The following is a 21,951-nucleotide window of genomic DNA, read 5'->3' as shown; positions in this document are numbered from 1 at the left end:
ATTGAACACATTGTGACAATGAGTGAATGCGGTTGGGGAAGCACATTGTGACAATGAGTGAATGCAGTTCGGGAAACACATTGTGACAATGAGTGAATGCGGTTGGGGAAGCACATTGTGACAATGAGTGAATGCGTTGGGGAAGCACATTGTGACAATGAGTGAATGCGTTGGGGAAGCACATTGTGACAATGAGTGAATGCGTTGGGGAAGCACATTGTGACAATGAGTGAATGCGGTTCGGGAAGCACATTGTGACAATGAGTGAATGCGTTGGGGAAGCACATTGTGACAATGAGGGAACGCACTGGATGGAACACATTGTGACAATGAGTGAATGCATTGGGTGGAACACATCACGACAACGAGGGAATGCGTTGAGGGAAGCACATCGTGACAATGAGGGAACGCACTGGGTGGAACACCTTGTGACAATGAGTGAATCCGTAGGAGGGAACACATCACGACAATGAGTGAACGCGTTGATTGAAGGACATCGTGACAATGAGTGAATGCGTTGGGTGGAACACATCATCACAATATCTGAGTAATAAAGTTGGACTGAATATATCATGTAAATGTTTGAGTGAGCGAGTTATCCAAATAAAGTTTCAAGGATTGATTTTAAACTCTGTTGTTTTTCACCCATTATCACAGACAACAGCTTTCAAGAAGTCTTTTAACGTTGTACAAATTCCTGCTTTCTGATTCATGTCAAACACTTACCACCAAGCCGTCTCAATGAGCACCAAAACAATATATACTCATTGCAAAACACATATAGTGGAGAATCGCTATACAAGTGCACGATGCACGATACAAGGCATTTCAACAGTGTTGTTTAGTATGACTTCATCGATTTTGAGACCCGTGAAGGTCCCGGGGTAGAATAGGCCTTCAGCAACCCATGCTTGCCATAAAAGGCGACTCAGCTTGTCGTAAGAGGCGACTAACGGGATCGGGTGGTCAGGCTCGCTGACTTGGTTGACGCGTGTCATCGGTTCCCAATTGCGCAGATCGATGCTCATGTTGTTGATCACTGGATTGTCTGGTCCAGACTCGATTATTTACAGACCGCCGCCATATAGCTGTAATATTGCTGAGTGCGGCGTAAAACTAAACTCACTCACTCACTCACTCATCGATTTTGAGCTCACTTGTTATAGAAATTTCATCATCTGTGAATCAAACCCTTTAGCGGTCTCCAACATTAATACACGCTTCGGCAAACTTCTTCCAGCGAGAGGCATATATTTGCATAGTTTAGCACATCACGTTTCTAGACTTGTTCAGTTGGAGATATCTTTCTTCTCACTGGCCTCTTTTTATCACATACCACATCTTCAACACCCGCACAAAGCTTTGTGAACTCTAGAGGTGAAAAGGTGTCTTACACGAATTTAATATCCGGAGTGAGTGAGTGAGTGAGTTTAGTCTAACGCCACACTCAGCAGTATTCCAGCTATATGGCGGCGTTCTGTAAATAATCATAATGGAGATTTACCATTGTCCCTCGATGAGGTAGCAAAACACAGAAATCGGGGTCTGGCTGACAGACTACATCCGCTTAGCTTGGGCATAGACTAAACGCCAAAAGAAACTTTTTGCCTGTCAGTTGTTTTCTGGGGAAAATGTAGATCGAGAAGCATCTCTCCGAGTGAGAATGAAGGTCCCTCCAAGAAGTACATAGAAATCAGGCTTCCCAGTGGTAAGTGCAACCCGTATGTTGTATTGGCATTGACCATCGCCGCTGGTTTGGATGGAGTCACAAACAAACTGGGGTGTCCACCCGCGGGGAATGCCGACAACGTTGTGACTCTCCCCCAAACTCTGGAGGAAGATCTGAGGGAGTTAGTTGAGGATGATGTAGTCGGCATCGTCCTTGGCCTGGAGCTAGTTATTTTGTTCATCAAGTGGAAGGGAGATGGAGAGATTGACTTGTTCACGAGTGTCATCTGTGAATCAGGACGGAAACACAAGTATTTACGGACAGAAATAAGGATAAAGTTCTTGTATCATCATCAATATCGCCTAATCAAGATGTAAAACAACCTGCGTATTTTGAAATTTTCATTTGTTTTACAATACACATTCCAACATTGGCAACCATATCTGAAAATTCAAATTCCCTTTGAAGCAATTGTACAATTCATATACCCTTTAGGTTCGATCAAACATGTATTGAATTTGAGAATTTGTTTAAATGAGATGGAAATGTTTGTTTCTATGAGTTTGTTTGGTATTGTAATAAGCGTTGGTAAGGACTGTGATCAGTCCTGACTTCATCAACGTCCTAAGAACCTAACGTCCCCATCGTGACTGCAGTTGTTTAAAAAGTTGTTAAGAAAACCAGTGAGGTGTGCTTGATTCTTCTTCGATGTCGGGGCGTAGAAGACAGGGCCCCGTTTCACAAAGCTCTCGTAAGCCTAAGATCTCGTGAGTTTTCTCGTAGCCATTGTGCCTCCTGTACTGTAACACAGAAGCTACGGATGCTACGAGAAAAGTTACGAGATCTTAGGCTTACGAGAGCTTTGTGAAACGGGGCCCTGATCTTTGGCCTCTTTGTGGAACTACTGACAAGCATGATCCATGCTGGACAAGAATAAAACACTGAGCAATGATACCTACAAACTATGCTTAAAATAATATAAATGGCAATGCTCATTCACTAACATGTCCTGGACGTTCCTCCTGTTTACTGTAACACTGCCGATCTAGCTAGGTACACCAGAACACTATTCAAGTACCACCTACACCCATGGGCAATTTGTACAATTCAACAGGTGGTCATACCCTTGTATAACATGAATGTGCAAGTACAGCATGTGCTTCAGGCGGTATGTCAGAAGCTATGGGTCGCTCGTTCACGCGCTGCGAATTCGCCAAGCATGTTGTATCATTTTACACTACAGTGTTCGGAACCGTTGTATAACGATAAATGTTATTATAGTATTTGTTTTTTTCTTAACATAGCAAGGTGTAGACTTTCAATAGAATACACGATGGCAAATTATTGGTATGCATTACTTTGGGATGTCATGTGAGTTTCTGGGACTCGTCGCACTCAGCAACATCCCAGCTAAATGGCGGCTGTGTGTTATTAATCTAGTGTGGACCAGACATTTCAGTGAACATCTGGCAACTTCAAGACGTAGGCCTCATAGCTTTGTACAACACACGCACACGCACACGCACACGCACACGCACACGCACACGCACACGCACACGCACACTCAGACACATGTGTTCTTGGGTTTACGTTTTACGTTATATATTTTTGACTGGTGCTACATTTTGGGCAGGATACAACACCATGCATCATCACTATTTGAGTGAGTGAATGTAGCTTTACACCGCGTTTAGCAATATCACGGCGGGGGACAACAGAAATGGGCTTCACACATTGTACCCATGTGCGGAATCGAACCCGCCGTTTCTTCGGTTTGGCAAGCGAACGCTTTAACCATTAGGCTACGCCATGGGTTTTCATATGTATTTGTTATTGTACTTTCCTGTGTTCCATAGCTTTAAACTTGGACCTACCGTCCTTTCTTGCCACCACTTCTTATCCATTATACTGAATATAAAGCCGGAATCTTACAATGGAGTCTCATGCAAGCAGAAATTTCTGATGACTATTGATATGTTAGTTTGTCCCGTTGTTGTAAACATCGACGATGTTCCATGTTGACGGTGCGTCATTTGAACTGATAGAAGCGGACGTAAAATTGCAACTGATGGCTTGCATTTTGACTTTTCAACCATTCAGTGAACGCAAGTATTGACCAACACATTAAGGATACGAAGAGAATTGTCAATACGACAGGTCAGGAAGTCGGACTGTCTGACTTCACTGTTTACAGTGAGCATGGGCTGCTGAGTAGCGATTCCAGCCCCCATCTTCACAGGGTGGGACGTAAAATCTTAACTAACCCCCCCCCACCCTCCCCCCCCGTCAAACACTAGCCACGCATTTGACGCCTCGGCACCGAGTCTTCTGCCTCAGGTCTCTACTTCGTTCACATCCAGACTGAAGCCCAGCTGTAATTTACTTTCCGATCTTTGTAAATTATTATTCAAGCATATATGTATTATTCTGCCCAAGCCGAGGTGAAGTGTTTTTTATCTAACATATATATATACCGTCATTGATGGATAATTACAATGCAGATGATCATTATTATAATGAAGCTACATAACAATAACTGACGCACACGTAAAATCATTTTAAATAATGACGGTAACTATAAATAGATAATTCAACCACACATCTTCCATCGGTCCGACTTCCATTTTGCTTGGGAAACTCTTTGCACTTTGAACTTAAATCTTAAACGATGTTTTTCAATTGATTGCAAACACTCATGTATGATTTGAATACAGAAAGTGGCTTAACACCTGGTCTTCCTCAGAAAACAAAAGCCCCAAATTCTTTTGTTCTTGGAAAACAAGATTTGACCTAATATGAAGCGAAAAGCACACTTCAGGTTTACGAATCTGCTGTCACTGTTCCTTTCATATGTATCACATACACTATTGTATATAAAATCACGAGACTGTCTTAATATGATATATATCAACGTATTTAGAGGCGAAACAACACTAGTAATGTAGCACGGACTACAAAACATGTAAACATGAATATTCATGAACAATAGCACTGGCCCCGATAAAACATGAAACTATAACATCAACAAAGTACTAGCTCTGATACATAAAGAAAACTGACATTGACAACATGTTCAAATATATTGTCCTGTTTCAACATTACACATAAGGTTGGATCAGTTTGGACATTCCGTGTTTGTTCATTTAGAGGTGGAGTGAGTGAGTGAGTTTAGCTTTACGCCGCCTTTACCAACAGTCTAGCAATATCACGACAGGGGACACCAGAAATGGGCTTCACACATTGTACCCATGCGGGGAAACGAACCCGGGTCGAAGTTTTAACAACTACACTACCCAGGTAGATACTTGTTGGTATAGACTAATCAAGAGCGAGATATTCTGGTGTCAATATCGCACTGGGAAATAATATAGGAATCAAAGAGATGATGTTTCACCGTTACAGAAGTGTGTTCCAGACTGAATGTTTCATTACCCTATACCCTGAAAATCCCAGTTTGGGGTACACTTGGGTACCTTCTTCAGAGGATATCTTCGAAGGTCTATAGGGTATAAACGATAAATCCTGAAATTTTATGGATCCAATATCCTTGTTCACAGAACGTGTAGCATCTGGATAGCGGTTTGACACCATGTTGATAACCTTGTCAAGCACAGGACAAAATATTAAATGTTCCTGGTTAAATATCATCTGTAAACCTTACTGCACATCCGCCATGTTGAAAGGAAACAAACCCACAGAAACCTCGTCCTTCTTAGGATGCTGTAACTGTAAACAGCTAGTGGGAGGTATGGTTCCAGCTGCCAGTAGAAGACGGAGCAGTAAGTACATGAGGACTGGGTGTTCACAGCCTGGTGTCCTGCTGGTGTTCTTGGTGTCCTGGATCAACTTTCACGGCCTCTGAGACTAGATCATTGTCACAGGATGAGTCGTAAGTCGACAACAGCTTTGCCGAGAATGTGTTGGTGAAGACTGCGCAGAGTAGACAGCTCATTGAGTTGCTGGTCGTCCTGATGCGGTCCCTGAAGTATTGACGACAGATGCTAGTTTGCTGCAAGACTGGAACGACGGGATGGTTGCAGCAAGACTGGGGCAAAGGGGTGGTAGCAACACGACTGGGGCGACGGGAAAGTTGCAGCAAGACTAGGGTCACAGGGTGGGTGCAGCAAGACTAGGGCAACGGAGTGGTTGCAAGACGACTAGAGTCACGGGAAGGTTGCAGCAAGACTAGGGTCACGGGATGGCTGCAGCAAGACTCGGGTCACGGGGTGGTTGCAACAAGACTGGGGCCACGGGGTGGTTGCAACACGACTGGTGCGACTGGAAGGTTGCAGCAAGACTCGGGTCACGGGGTGGTTGCAGCAAGACTAGGGCAACAGGGTGGTTTCAACAAGAATGGAGCGACGGGAAGGTTGCAGCAAGACTAGGGTCACGGGATGGGTGCAGCAAGACCTGGGCAGAAGCAGTTTAAGCCAAACTGGGTATCAGTGTTTGGAGCTTGTGTGCCCACAACAAACTACAGTTCTTTACAAAAGGTTGGATAGACGATAAATGAGTAAATTGGGTGCGTCCATGGACATATCGAAGTGTATATGCCGCTAAAGGCAGGCAGACACACCCTCCACAGGACCACCGTACATCCTCCCATGTGATGTGCAGTCCGGGAGTGTAGTGGGACACTATGTGCATGGACCTACAATCGAAATGCAACTGTATACTTACGTGTACCATTCTAACGCTAAAATGAGCCCGATGTTGACTGCCCGTATGTTGAGGGATGACAACAAGATGAGCAGTGTGACGATGCTAGCGCTTGGAACTGACGGAATGGCGAGGGATCCCACAGTAGCCAGTATTCTGAAATAAGTAGTGATCACGTATTAAACGTACTAACCGTAATAACGACTATACTAACAATACGACTTTGAAGACCTGTTGAGATAAAACATGAACATTTAATGGCGCAGACATTTTGATTTTCTCACAAATTCTGTAACTTTACGAATGACAATTACATTAAGTAGCATTAGATCATTCACATTGTCCTTGTCAAAGTACAAGTGTATCAACATAGTTGTAAGTCAGTGTATATCATAAATCACCCGGGTCTCCTTTCACAAAGCGTTAACGTGATCACAAGTGAAAAAGGTAACCATAGCGCAATGTTAAAGAATGGGGGTTGAGGTTAACCTTCGTATAGGTTGCTTCGTGAAAGGAGCCCCTATTTAACAGTGAGCATGTCGATCTCGTTCATTAATGCACGCTATAATACTGTTTACGTTTAGTACAACTCGTTTAGAATTTAGTCAATGGTATCCTCTGTTATCCGCTGAAACCTTTAAAAAATGTTTTCCGGCGTCAACGGGCATCTCACAGTTAGCCACCTGAGAGAGCTACGGCATTTTCTGTTTTTAAATAATAATGTAATGAATATATACTTTTTAAAAATACTCATTTGTACTTTGTACTTAAACTGTGTTTGAACTCAGACTTGATCTCGTCAGTACATGTCTGGGATAATGTCGATGTGAAGTAAACCCAACTCAGCTCAACTACAGCTGGACACTCACGCTATCATGACGATCTTCCCAGCGTCCGTCTGTCCCTCCAGCTGGCCAATGTACATGGCTGTGACTGTGATGAAGAGGCAGCTGCCGTCCCTGTTGAGGGTGGCGGCAAACGGCACCACGAAGCGCGTGACCTTGGGGCTGATGCTGTTCTTTTCTTCTAGACAACGAAGCTGTTCCGGTATAGATACAGCACTGGCGTATAACAGAAACACTGAATTGTTTAAACACCCTATTTTGCAAGCAGTCGTCATTATGAATCAAGTCTTGAAATTCTTTGGGTTTTTGTTTTTGTTTTTGTTTTTGTTTTTTTTTTTGTTTTTATTTTTGGTTTTGGTTTTTGGTTTTTGGTTTTGTTCTGTTCTGTTCGTTTGTTTTGTTTTGTTTTGTTTTGTTTTGTTTTGTTTTGTTTTTTATGTTGGGGTTTTGTTGGGTTTTTTGGGGTTTTTTTATTTTTTTGTTTTGTTTTTTCACCAAATGGGCTTGGTTTCCTGTCCTATTGTCATAACATTGAACCTTAATCGTAATATCTCAACTCATAAACTCAGGGGGCGGTGGGGTAGCCAAGTGGCCAAGAGTTCGCTCGCAACATCGAAAACCTGGTTCGATATCCCACATGGTGGTAGTGTTTGATGCCCATTTCTCCGTCGTAATATTGCTGGAATATTGCTAAGAGCGAAGTAACACGTAGCTCACTCACTCACTCATGAACTCACGTGCTTGGTGGTCCGAATGCTGTCATCCACACACGAGATGCACTGAACAAAAACTTTAGTGGATTTCTCCTTGTGAGAGCGAAGTAGCCAAGGGGAAGCAGAATCACCTGGTGGATGACCATCCCGACAGTGACCGTCAGGACGAACATCCCCAGACTCTCGAAGGTCGTGTCAATGTCCTTAGCCTTGGCCACTGAGCTGGCGATCAGACTCGCCACCCCAACAGGAGTGTACCTGGGTAGATAATACAATATATACATATCAATGGAGGCGCGGTATGTATAAATTATGCATATGTCTACAGAGAAGCTAAGCTATACATTTCACTATGCAGTGTCATTTCACAGTGTCACGTGGCATATGGCTTGAAGACTTTGTGAAGAAGTGGTCGGTTCTAGCACTGGAAATGTCAAGACACCTTGTCAAGATCTTGAAAACAGATCTGGTTTTCCTCATGGATAGTTGGAGGATCTTTTGGCTAGGAAGTGAGAGTGCCAATGGGCGCCATTTGTTTTATCTTGCAAACAGAAAAGCAGAGCAAATGAATTTTAAAGGTCACATGCAACAAAAAAATCAAACATAATTAAAACACATTTATCACTTATTCATGACATATAATATACATTTTAAAAAAACCCCAAAAAACAAAATTATAAGCGTGCAATCGCGATTCAAAAGTGCAATATTTTGTACTTGGGCTTACTTCCCCCAAAACGAAGCCCTCGGGAGACCGAACCCAGTCATAGCGGGTGGATGTGCACTCAAGTGTAACGACGGTTTCTGATTGGCTGTTTCATTTGCTGATATGTTGAGGGTTCATTGTGTGTACAGAAAGATGATTTGTTTGATGGGCATTTATAGCAAGTCACAAGAAAGTAAGATTCTTGATGGATAACAACTTCTTTTTGTGTTCTTGATGCGTCGTTTCAGTATGGATTCATATGCTGTTGGCAAACAAAATCATACACACTAAAAGAAGTCGTTATCCATGAAGAATGTATATAGAGATGCTGGGTTTGGAAAATACATATTCTCTGAATTTGCGCTCGATCCAATAAAAAATCATGTCAGTTGAGATGGTAAACTACTGCGTGACTGGAATCTGTCATTCGTCCTGGTACAAAGCAGGACTTGAAACTGACAAGAGTTTGCACCAGTTTCCATCAAATTCAGTCATCCGAAAAAAGTGAATGTAGTCTGTTTGCAACCCGTACACAAAAACATGTCATGTGTATCACACCTGGCTTATTACATAATGTGGCACAGACGGGACTCGGGTGCACGAGTCATAAATCAACTTATTTTCTTTATGTCGTATAGTCTGATAGGTGTTCAAATTGCACGTGGTGAATGATTGAAGCTGTGTACTGCATGTTGTCTTTAGCAGACAGACAGGCAGGCAGACATATAGGTGTGAATATACCAGACACTGAGCTTTCTCTGTGACAGAGACTGCTTACCACAACCAACACGTTTTTTTTACGTAACGAGTAGATTATTTACTTGTTTGTGTACACAACCAAGATTAGACTACTGCTCACGACCTCAGACGCTGGGCTTGTATACTGTTTCAAGCCCCGCGAACCTATTCACTGCGCATGCGTTATGGACGCAGCGCAGCACAGCTGTTGAAACCAGTTTTTCCCCCAGCGCTGGGGGGAATTTAGTGAAACGTTTGAACTCCGATTTCGCGGGCTTTTTTTTCATCGCGTTTTTTTTTCAACTTTATAGGTTGAATTGGCACTTTTTATGATTTGTGTCGGTAAGTGCATACCGAAAGGTACCAGCATCTGCAAAGTTGTGTTTTACGTTGCATGTGACCTTTAACGTTTAGACGTTTAACATCAGATTATGTATATCAATGAACTGCTAAAGCTACGAAATTATTTTGTTATTGAAGACATGTCAGGCATTGTTTTATAAGACGATTAATTCACAAGGATTTGAAAAATGTGAGAATAATGATAATTCCAACAATAAAAGCTGCAGACTTTGATTCATTTCTTTTTATGCTCACATTAATCAAATGTTTGCATGAAATGTTTCAATTCGAAAACTATCGCACCAAACTATCCAACGAAGAACCTTGATCATGACTTCACTGGTGGACTGGAAGAATCTGAGGAAGGGCTGGCCAATCTCATCACACTTGGAGGCCGCCATGCCCAGGACTGTACAGGCCAGTATAAGACCTGACGGAGGATGAGGAGTTACTGGCAACATCATATGTAGCATACAGACAAGCAGATCAATTTTCAGTATAAGGCCACTAGCCAAAAACTAACACAAATTCGGCAAAGTAGTTTTTCCAGCTGATTGTAGCAGAACTTTTCGTATGGTCATCGTTGGAGTGTAGACTGGTTTTAGATGTGTCTTCCTCAGTATGATGGGCTCTTCACTAGCACATGGACCTCGCCTGACATGACATGAATGTTATTTTCTTGCATCTCTTGTATATTCCGAATATTGTTATGGTGGCCTAGTGCGATTTTTCTTTTAAAGTTGCAACACCGGAATTTAGTTAATATTCTGCATAGTTGAGGGGGAGGGTCAAGCGTCAGATATGCTTCAACGTTTCGCCAGTGGCCACATAGTGAAATAAAATCTGCCTGCATAAATAGCATACAATACCATACTTAGGGTTTGTCCCTTCATCGGGGAAATGAACATGGAAGCCATTAAACCCAGGTTACGAAACATGCTAAAGTTCTTATTTACAATTCTTTTAATGTGAATGAGCTAGACGTACTGAAATCTTGTGTATGTAATATATCGAAGGAGTATTCTCTTAGTGTGGATGAGTTTGACCCACTGAAACTTTTTTCGTAACATACAGAAGGATTATTTCTCAATTGTTGTGTAAAGGGTGGATTCATTCATAGTCAAGCCTTTTATACTCTAATCCCGTTTACCAAAGAAAAGGATCTGTTACACTTTCTTCCTCAGTGCAGTACAGATTCATTTACTCAAACTGCAGATAACTGGTATTGCAGGGAATGATTCCCAGCACACCACGGTACGGAGTTCCAAGGTTAAGTTTGACGTCAAGCATATACACATGAAAATAGGGGCAAGCACTGTCAACGGACAGATTCCATACAGAGAGGATACGAAAGTCCGCAGCATACCACTTGCCCGGATAAGCTCCATGGGGACTACCAAAGCTGCTGCAACTAATAGTAGTATCTTTGGAGTAAACACCTACCTAAAATATTCGTCCCTGACGACACGCCAAGGCTCCGACTATACAAAGCCTCGGTTTGGTTTACAATGCCACCGGAAGTGTTAACGGTGATGAGTCTTTCTGACACCAGGTGGTACTGGGTCTGTGATTGCTGGAAGGCTGCTGTCACTAGATTGTCCGGAAACAGATTTCTGCAAAGATGATAAACGTCATTGCTGATGTTCGAAAGTTAACAAAACCTTTTGAAATGATGTTAACAAACATATAACATCAGTGAAAAACGACTGTTAACTGCAGTATTCCCAGCATGTAGGTCAATGCGTCTGTGTTTCATATGAAAATGTTTACAAAATGAAAGAACGTGTACCAGGTATCAGATGATTGTAACACAGATGAGACCCTAGTTACATGGGTGTAGCTATACAACCCCGTTATGCATATAGGACATGAAAACTAAAACCAGACAGACAAGCACAGTTCTCACTTTAAAGTAGGTTTGACACATTTTCCCAATATGTCACACTGCCTCAGATACATTCACCAGATAACTGCAGTGGACCTTTGTGAAAGTGCCCAGATACCGCTACAACCACTCACTCACGTTATTACACAGCAGAGTTTCCAAGTGAGAGTATTGCCGCATATAAAGTTATAGAATATTAAGCGCGAAGAGGAACTATGCCATTTTATCATATGTACATATCCCTGGTGTAGTTAGACATGGCTCATTTCAGATACCGTATCAAGTCGGCAAAGATGTCCTCCGTTTGGAGGTTCTTTGTGTCAGGCTTGGAGAGATCGGATGCTATCAGCTGGTTGCTTCCTGGAACAATGAAGGTGCAATTACATTATTGTAGCGTCTACATGAGGGGGTGGGGGTTGTGGGGGTAGATATGTCATTTGATTCGGCAGATTCAATTATATGTTAAGTCCATGAGCAAATATCATGTTTAGTTGAGGTAAGGTTTAGGGTCAAAGAAACAGACGGAGAGCACTGACAAACAGCTCCAGCGAACAACAAATGTCAGCTCTTTACAACGGCAGGAGAAGACTGACCTGGCTTAATAATGAGGCTGACGATGACGGCAATGACGGCTCCCACCGCGTTAGTGACGATGATGTAGCCGAGGCACAGGATGCTGATCCTTCCATTGGAGCGGGGATCCAGCGAGGCGGTGCCTGCAAGAACAGATCGTACAGAATGGCGCCAAGTGCTGATGGACATAGTGTACAAAGCCATCTTAGCGTTAAGGTGGTCGTTAATTCTTCACTTATGGCAACAGCAGCGCTGAGGCCACTTCGTACAACTGCTTTCTATTTCAGTATTTGATAACGACTGAAGCAAAAACACATATCAGTAAGTGGAATGTTATTTCATAGTGTATGTGATCAAACACACAACAGGGGTATGTCTAGTGATAATCTAGGTCCGTATGAAGCTGATCCAGAAAGGTTCTTACAACTAGGGAGGGTCATCACGTCAAGCATAAGTCCGACCGACATCTCCACCACCAAAGAAAGCAAAGGTTGCAGCCTCCTTGTTCTGGTGGACTATCTTTCAAAACGCAAGCCAATCAACGGAACGCTACACAAGTGAGGGAACTGAGGAGATGAGGAGATAAGAGACAGGGGAAGCTAAGAAAAGGGAAGCTCTTCCATCAGGACTATGCACAAATCTGTCACTGAAATGAATGAAAGTCAATTCCAATGACCAGATGGTCTGCGAAGAACTCCATGAAGAGTTAAGCCAAGAACCCAATAAAACCTTTCACACAGAATGTGTATGATCTCGGAAGTGGGTTACTTTGAGATCTTTACGTCATTTGGTCAAGATGGGCGTCACTGATGAGTTTTGTCGTATTTTATGATGGACTTCTATTTTTGAGTAATATGTCTGTATTGATGTCCGGCTGTATGAATCGCTGGAACATACTTTTGGAGGTTTAGTCATAATAAAGCACATATATGAGGAGATACGTTTTCTTATGCTGAGATTCATCGACCCAATATTGAACGGATCTGTCATGTTACTAGCATCACAGAATACCGGGCGTGTATCCAGTATTCTGCATGAGTACCATATCTATACATATACTGACAATATACGCTCGACACGCACCTGCTATGACGCTACTGACGATCAATGGAAGGATGATGGCTTTCAACATGCGCATGTACAACTCTCCCGGCAGTCCTGGAAGAAGAGAGGAAATAACAACTTCCTCAGTCAGAGGAAATATCAATTTCGTCATAAAATATGATACAATGGGCAAAGCTGAAATGATACCCGAATTGATAAATGAATGAATTTGCATTCATGGAAAAACTTCAGATGTTATATGAACTTTTAAGTAAGATTAAGATGTATCGAATAATCAACTGTAAAACAGCATCTCACGAAGGCTATTAAGACTTGAGCAAACAGCATTGTTTGAAGTGGAAATATCTTCTAGGAGAGGTGAATCAGGAACATGGGTTATATAACACAGCTTTCAGCCAAGAAGGGCGATTAACACAAACGAAAGTGTGACCAACCGGGGTTACTGAGCCACGATCAACCAAGAAGGTAAATTGATGATCTGGGTCTCAGCCAACTATAAGAAATGTAAGGTGATTTGATTACCAATAATGTTCGAAGGTATTGACCTAATGGGAGTGATCATCAAGACAGGTGATTGATAACCAGTAACGAAACCTGCATACCACTGAAGTACATATTTTCAGGAACATCCAAAACTGTTAACTACAACCTTCTCACCTAACCAAAGCACCGCGTGTTCGTCCGCCCTAGTGTAGTAACACAAGAACCCAGCACAGAAGCCCAACACAATTCCACCAGCAACTAGTGCTGCAAACAGGCCGGGTAGACATCTTGCCATGGTGCTCTTGACTTGTACAAAATGGACTCTGAATTGTCGCCAGTTTTAGTGAATCGTGACACTATAGGGCTATGCGGGGTTCAAAATGTCACTTGATCAATTTGATAGTCAAATGTCAACGTTCAAAACGTAGAGGTTTAAAATACGTTTGACTTCGACGGTTATTGACCTTTGATAGTTGAGTGTGACAGACGATGGAGATTTAAATCGGACTGGTAACAATACATCGACTCGTAAAATTAACTGGTTACCTGTCATGGAGGGTGTATGTGGACTAACCTTTCTAGAAGCTGCAAATTCTACTGATGACTATCATAGAGATTTAGACCCGAGAAGATCCAGGTAAGAATTGATCTTCAGCAACCCGTGCTTGTCGTAAACGGCGACTAACGGGATCGGGTGGTCAGACTCATTGACTCGGTTGACACGTTTGTCTGAGATCGATGCTCATGATGTTGATCACTTGTCTGTCTGATCCCGACTCGATTATTTACAAAACACCGCCATATAGCTGAAATATTTCTGGGTGTTGGCATAAATGTCAAACAAACGTGGTGGTTTTACGTCAAGCGGTCTCGTGTCATAGACGGTTTAGTATGGCGGTCTGTTATCATACCAGGAGGCCTTACGTCCAGCTGGTGCCATGTCAAGTGGGCCTGAGTGCAATCGCTTATCAAACAACACTGCCCCGAATACATATGCCACTGGGCATCTAATGAGTGAAGCCTGGGTCAGTCTTGACAACGTGTGTTTCGTCATTGAAAGTGGAACAAGTTTAGTTTTAGGCCGCTTTTAGCAATATTCTAGCAATATCACGACAGGGGCTTTACATAGTGTGCCCAGTTGGGTAATCGAACCCGTGTCTTCGGCATGACGAGCGAACGCTCTAGCAACTGGGCTACCCCCAATGAGCCCTGAATACTCATAACGAAAATATGGCGGCGGTTATATCGACGGTATAATGAAAAAGTGAAACATTTTCAACTGTTCATGTCAGTGTGAAATTGAAGTATGCATCCATCCCATCCCTTTTTTACAGTGTGCAAAATGTCTCAGAAATTTGTGTCCGCCCCTGTTCAACAATGTGCCCACGTGTCTAAGAGGTCCAAGGCGTTCCTGTATCATTCTCAGCCCCTCTGACAAATGACGGGAGCTAGATGCGAGAGCTGACATCACAACCGAGTCTTAAACAAAACCAACCCCGAAACCAATTCACATACGACGCGATGTCACCTGACACCTGTGCAGAGACACCGGCATGTATTATTCAAGAAATCCATGTCGGGACACTGTATGTAAATGTACCGACCGCCCCAGGTACGACCCATCTACATAAAAGCAATAATCGACAAATAGCTACCCCATATTTACAGGCAGAATACCTTTCATGTTTTGGATGATGTTGTACCTCACACAATAGGTAGATGTGTGTTAGCGTGTGTGCGTGTTAGTATGTGGGGGGTGGGGAGTGGGGGTATGGACCTTTCATATAGAGCGTCGATACAGTGGTCCACCAGATGTATGGCAGCAATAACTGACTGGGAGATGTGTCTGAAATTGTACTTGCTATGAAAACACATTGCCATTTAGAAAGGGGACAAATGTAACATAAACTAAATTGTATTGTATATTTAGCTTTCTGTCATGGGAGCCATGTCAATGTACACTTATCGGAAGGGTTAGCGAAGTTCGCAATCTAGACTACCAGTTGTCCGACTTACGTTTTTGCGGAAGCCACGATGGTAGAGCGGGTTAGGCGGCTGACGATGTGTACTGCCAATTAGGTGCCTGACTCTGAGAGTGTGGGTTCGAATCCCGGCTGGGAAAAGTATAAGAATCAGCACTTGTGTAATCCCAAAATGTAATCTCAGATATAACATACGTTACAGTTCGCGTTGTAGTCCCCTATAAACATCAACTTATTTGAATGATGCACAAATCTATGTAGGCATATTGTTTTCGACTTTCACTCGCTGCAACAACCTGCATGAGCAGATCTGTTGGTTGTGTAGATCTTCACGATATCCAGCTGGTACATTGTGGCTCTGTTGTCTCATTACCTACCGTATGTTGGTTCGATATATCCACATTAGCGTATACCTAACATTATGTCAGTGAACAACGTTACAACCACCCACTGTCTACGACTTGGACTGTTAGACAGTGTCTCCGCGGACAAGCTGCAGGTAGACAGAAGTGGTATATCGCCATTCTATGGGTCCACTCTGGAACACAGCTTCGCTTGCCATGATGAAGTTAATACTCTGGGCGACATCAGACTGGACTCTGGCTAACGTGGCTTGTTAACGTACGTATTGTTCTACGTTTTATAGACACCGAGTAGAAAATAGGTAAAAATGAAAACAATGATCTTATAAACACCACCTGTTGTAAAACAGGTTCCTCAGTGACTTTCTCCTGAGTGACTTTGTCGGTTGAACCATTACGTCATAGAACAAGCTCTCCGGCACTGTGAAGACATGATATGAGATGAAAATGGCATAGAAATCACTCACTCACTCACTTACTCACTCACTCTTTGGTGGATATAAGGTCTTGGTTTTTTGTTGTGGCGAATATAGTTATAATAACATTCAGCTGTTTATTAATGTAAATTGATGTGAAGAGTGTGTGTGTCATTGTGATGTTTCCAGGCTTTATACTCCCGCTCACTCAGTCGCTCAAACCCGGAGGTCACGTGACCTGAATATGCCAGCAAAAGTAATGGACGAAGCGGGCACTCACCTAGCCACATTAAAGCCTCTTCGGTTGGGTCAGCCAGTCTAATCGTGAAGCCCACCAGAAATCCCAAACCGACTCCGAAAATTAACGTCAGAATCACAAGCAAATTTTGCCGAAACCATTTTGGTATACAAGACTGGCTACGTCCCTCAGCTCCATCGTCGATGTCGTGAGCCTTCTCTTTACTGTCACTCGCCATGATACAAACACTTCTCCACCTGGGGACCTGTATCAGTCCTGATGATGAGCATATCAGGTGCAGCCGACGTCTATTCAGTTGAAATAAACAGTTCAGTACGGTGACACACATTCGTGTTTGCTATACGAGTATGAAGGCTTCTCAGGTCGCCTTCAGCAAACAACGGGCACGTGGACAATATCCACAACTGCCGTTCTGAAAGGATTCGTCTCACTCACAGAATGTATACTACCCTTGCAGGTAAACAAAACACATTAATAGTGCATTTACAAAGCATGATAACCAAATAAATAAAGTTTGTATAAATATAGATTACACGTTTCTTTATCATAAACATACGAAGGGATGTCAATAAGTATTGAGCCTTGAACATTTTTCATACCCAGGTGTCACAGTCTATGGTACCACATTGAACCTTGGGGTGTAGCTGATGTGATATATAAGTTTTGGTATCCTACTCTCAGAAGTTATTGAACAGCTCACATTGACAGAAAATGGCCCCCCTCACAGCAGTGAAAATGAATAAAATTGAGTATAGAGCAGTAATTAAGTTTTTAGTTCTTGAAGGAAACTCGGCGAAGAACATTTTAAGAAAGGCTTTCAGCAGTTTATGGGAAGTCTTCCCCTTCATCTGCTACCATAAAACGATGGGTCAATGAATTTAAGCATGGTAGAGAGAGTCTTGAAGATGACCCCCGTCCAGATCGCCCAACAACAAGCACAAGTCAGGAAAACATTGACAGAGTGCACAGACTTGTGCTGGAAAATCGTCGAATCACACTCCATGAGTTAGAGGAGACCACAGGCGTTTCACACGGATCCATCAAGAAAATTCTTCATGAACATCTCGTCATGTCTAAGGTGTGCGCAAGATGGGTGCCAGGAATGCTTACAGATGAAATGGAGCAAACAAGGGTCACCATAAGCAACTCCAGGCTAACCAGATACAACAAGAATCAAGAAGATTTTCACTTTAGGCTAGTAACCTGTGATGAAACCTTGATCCACTACCATGATCCTGAGAGCAAACAAGAATCCATGGAATGGAAACGTGTCACTTCTCCCAGGACCAAAAAGTTCAAAGCCTCCAGATCAGTGCAGAAGGTAATGGCGACAGTCTTCTGGGATAGCAAAGGCGTCATCTACATAGATTACTTACCGAAAGGAAGAACAATGAATGGGGAATATTACGCTAACTTGCTGAGGCAAGTGCGACAGTCAATCAAGGAGAAGCGCCGGGGCAAGATCAGACGTGGTATTCTTCTACATCAAGACAATGTTCCAGTACACACCTCTCGCGTTGCAGTCTCTGCTGTCCAGGAATGCGTGTACGAAATCTTGCCGCATCCCCCCATACTCTCCAGATCTGGCACCAAGTGATTACCATCTGTTCCCAAATCTCAAGAAACACTTGCGTCGTCGTAGATTTCAGGATGATAATGAGTTTATTGCTGCTACTGAGGCTTGGTTTGAGGACCAAAATGGCGCTTTCTACAGAGATGGCATCAGCGCCTGGCAGAAAAGATGGAACAAGTGTCTTGACTCACAAGGGGATTATGTTGAACAATAAATGTGGTTCATACCAATATTTTGTGTTTTTCTATGCAAGGCTCAAAACGTATTGACATCCCCTCGTATGTACGTGTAGGGCATCTGCTATGTTGGTCATTCACCTTAGATTTTAAAGATGCATAAAATCTGCATCATATGTGTTGATATTCCATTTCATCAAACGTTTAATGACAAAACGATTTAACGGGTCATTGACGAAACATTCTACCATGAAATCATAATGGTTCCTTTCTTTTATTGAAAACAAATTGTAAATCAAATTTAGAGCTATTATAATTTCGTTATATACCTCGGATTTCCAACACAGCAAGTCTATGTTTATCTCCTAATTCACCTGCCATTAAACCAAACAGAAATGAAACCATTCGCTGATATTTTATTGGACGACAGGGAGGAGAGAGTGATTGATAGGGTGAACCGAACCGAGAGGAACACGTACGGAAATTCCCAAACGTAATAACCTATTAACCTCACCCTTAATGTATCATTAGATCATTCTGCTTTTGTGAAACCAATGCCATCATTCCGTAAGGAATCATAAATTATAGTAACGATGAGAGTTCAGCTACCCTATTTGTTAAAGAGTATACAATGTACTCAGCTTCATTACTTCTATACTTCAACAGAGAGAAATGCTTGTTTGAAGTACCCGTCCCCGAAAAGGGACGATACTCATAAATGGGTTAGTAGTGAGGGTACCCGTTCCAATGAAATTTCAGATTTATAGGCAACATAAGTGTTCTTCTGGAGCAGTGGACTGTGTAGCACCTCCTCATAGAAGTACTGAGAGTCTGTCTGGAAGAAGAATGCCTGAGTCATGTTCTTCCATTCGTGGACTCTTGTTCCTGCTGTGGCAAAGTCACCGGAGCTCCAACAGCAGTGATCTCCCAGTCTGACCTCACACATGTTCTATGGTTGTCATATCCGGTGAAAGAGACCACCATATCTCTTTCATATCAGGTGAAAAAGAACCCTTACGGTATTCCGTGCAAGAAAATCCATAGACACCTTTGCAATGTATGAACAGACATTGTGCTGCTGGTGAAACTGTAGTTGAGACTGTGCAACAACGTGAGGCCTGAAAACGCCATCCCTGTACAGTGTCACACGGAAGACATGAGGAGGTGTCGACACCCCTGAAGAGCAACCTCCTCGTGGTTGGAGCTGGGTAACGCCAATGGCTCTTCACCCCTGTGTGGACCCGGGGTCAAATAGGCCCACAGCACCCCATTACTGGTTGTAAGAGGCAACCAAATTGGGCAAACTGTTTGCCGTGCGTTGCGTCCCTGTGTCGGCAGAGGCAGGGAGTCGGGTGGTCGAGGATGTCGGAACCGAATAGTGTTCAATAATCCAACACACCACTTCGACCCTAAGTTTACCTCGACGGGTGGTACAATAGGCCCGATTCTACCAAACACCTGGTCATGCCATGGAATGTTTAAACAAAATCTGGTCTAACATAATACTTTTGGCATGTTCAAAATGTTAATTGATATTCTGCCACAACAAATCAGCTACGCAGACCCATGCACAGAAGGCAGTGGCTTATGGGCCAATCTGGTGATGATGACCTCCGATTATAGTACACCTCCAGTCATGTCACGGACCGAAAAATCCTGACCTTTGATCTAGTACACATATACAGCTTTTCGTGTCAACATTGCTGGAGTATAACACCCCCTGTCCCTGATCTTTGTAGCTTGGAGATCCGCTGCAATATACGGTCGTCCCTGTTGACACTCCATGGTGGGTGGGTCAAGTGGGTGCTGAACCATATTCCAAACGACATGGCTTCCCAACATCCCTGTTCAAAACGAAGACACGTAGACTCCGACAATTCCTCATCTGATGAGAGTACGCCTTCCCTACCTGACTTCTTGATCGCTGAAGCTTGTGACAAGCAACCTATGCAAGTGAACCCTGTTGCAATCTCCAAAGGTATCGCTGATGTCTGCGGAAAGGTTGCCAATGTCATTAGCTCCGATCGGGCTCACTTCTGATAGAATTTACTGGGAAACAACAAGAATTATTACATCTGCTCAAAATACATGTATTTTTCAATATCAAGGTTTCAACCGAAGCGCATAAAACACTTAACTCGTATAGAGGCATTGTACGGGACAGAGTTCGGTGCCTGTCTGACATGACTGAAAAACAAGTAGTCCGGGAGCTCTCACAGTCGTCACAACTGTAAAACTTCACTTTCAAGAAGGACGGCGTTGTTCAACAAACAAATACCTATGTCTTCACGTTCGCGAGAGCAAAGATTCCTAACTCCATTAAATCTTGTTATTGCAGCATTGGCGTGGAGGTGTACGTCCCCAATACACTCTGGTGCTTCAAAAGCTAAAAGTTTGGACATGGATCCAAGTCCTGTCGATCCCCTTCTTTCTGCTACCGTAGTGGTGACAGACATGTGGGCAATGAGTGCGTGAGTGAGTGAGTTTAGACTCAGGAATATTCCAGCTATATGGCGGTGGTCTGTAACTAATCGAGTCTGGACCAGACAATCCAGTGATCAACAACATGAGCATCGATCTCCACAATTGGGAACCGCTGACATGTGTCAACCAAGTCAGTGAGTCTGACCTACCGATCCCGTTAGTCGCCTCTTACGACAAGCATTGTCACCTTTTATGGTAAGCATTGCCATTGGGTTGCTGAAGGGTTATTCTACCTTGCTCTGAGGGCAATGACTGTACTAAATGAAGTGATCAAATCCCGGTGGTAACCATATGGCCTCCTCCAAGTCTTGTCCAGTGTGACAACGTGAATCAGAGATTCCAAAGATCAAACATAAAGGAAATATCTCCATTTAGGAAGCTGAAAAGAAGGTTGTTAGTTTAACTGTAACCCTTCCAACCATCTCCTACTCTTCTGCCGTCCCCCGTCCTTCTGTCACTGCTATCTCGTGCCAAACCGATCTGACATGGGTCACATCTTCTCAGCCCATCTCAACCAATTTATCCCCAGAGCCAACAATCAAAACAACAGAACCAACGTCAACGCCTGAAACCGAAACTGTGTGCCCAAGAAGGAAAGAAAAGAAACTACAGAACCTAAGGCAGGCTAAGCAAATGTCAAAGCCCGTCGAGGTCCATAACGCCTTGGGTCCTCTGGATATGGAGGTCACTCCATCTTCACCTGACATATATAGGAATACCTCAAACGCTTCCACGCGGTCACCTAACATATCACCAGAGAAAGCATCATGAATCCACTAAATATGCTTCAATGAAATTGCAGAGGACTTAAGAACAACTTTAACGAACTACAATTACTGAACCGAGATTTTAAACCAGGTGCGTTTTGTCTCCAAGAAACCTACATAAAAAAAACTGATCAATTTCACACCCGTCGGTGCAGTTCCTCTCCTCCGCGTGTAAAAGCAACAGGAGGCACTTGGTCAGACAGGGCATCCTCCACAGCCCTGTTCCACTAAGCACCAACCTACGAACTGTCGCT

The 21,951-nt window shown here is 43.1% G+C and overlaps 1 protein-coding gene across 1 annotated transcript; it reads right to left on the bottom strand.

The window, feature by feature from the left end:
• Positions 1-5,471: 5,471 nt before the first annotated feature.
• LOC137260886 (excitatory amino acid transporter-like) lies at positions 5,472-16,914 on the bottom strand. The gene is made up of 10 exons (XM_067798431.1): positions 16,719-16,914; positions 13,214-13,288; positions 12,151-12,273; positions 11,833-11,917; positions 11,116-11,285; positions 9,976-10,102; positions 7,911-8,144; positions 7,198-7,389; positions 6,350-6,484; positions 5,472-5,649 (listed from the first exon to the last, which is right to left on the bottom strand). Exons 1-10 carry the CDS (start codon positions 16,912-16,914, stop codon positions 5,472-5,474), a joined length of 1,515 nt encoding a protein of 504 aa, XP_067654532.1.
• Positions 16,915-21,951: the final 5,037 nt, after the last annotated feature.

Source organism: Haliotis asinina, chromosome 14 (assembly GCF_037392515.1).
Source record: "Haliotis asinina isolate JCU_RB_2024 chromosome 14, JCU_Hal_asi_v2, whole genome shotgun sequence".
Taxonomy (NCBI): domain Eukaryota; kingdom Metazoa; phylum Mollusca; class Gastropoda; order Lepetellida; family Haliotidae; genus Haliotis; species Haliotis asinina.
Note: the sequence above shows the minus strand (reverse complement) of the source record. Positions and strands in the feature narration are given on the sequence as shown.

What these genes read in the sequence shown, in the direction of transcription:
- LOC137260886 (XM_067798431.1), bottom strand. Translation starts at nt 16,914, where the DNA reads ATGGCGAGTGACAGTAAAGAGAAGGCTCACGACATCGACGATGGAGCT. An exon ending in CAGCCTCATTATTAAGCCAG is followed by an intron (nt 11,918 to 12,150) that starts GTCAGTCTTCTC and finishes TCATTGTTCCAG; the next exon opens with GAAGCAACCAGCTGATAGCA. An exon ending in GTCAGGGACGAATATTTTAG is followed by an intron (nt 10,103 to 11,115) that starts GTAGGTGTTTAC and finishes ATCCTCCGTCAG; the next exon opens with GTCTTATACTGGCCTGTACA.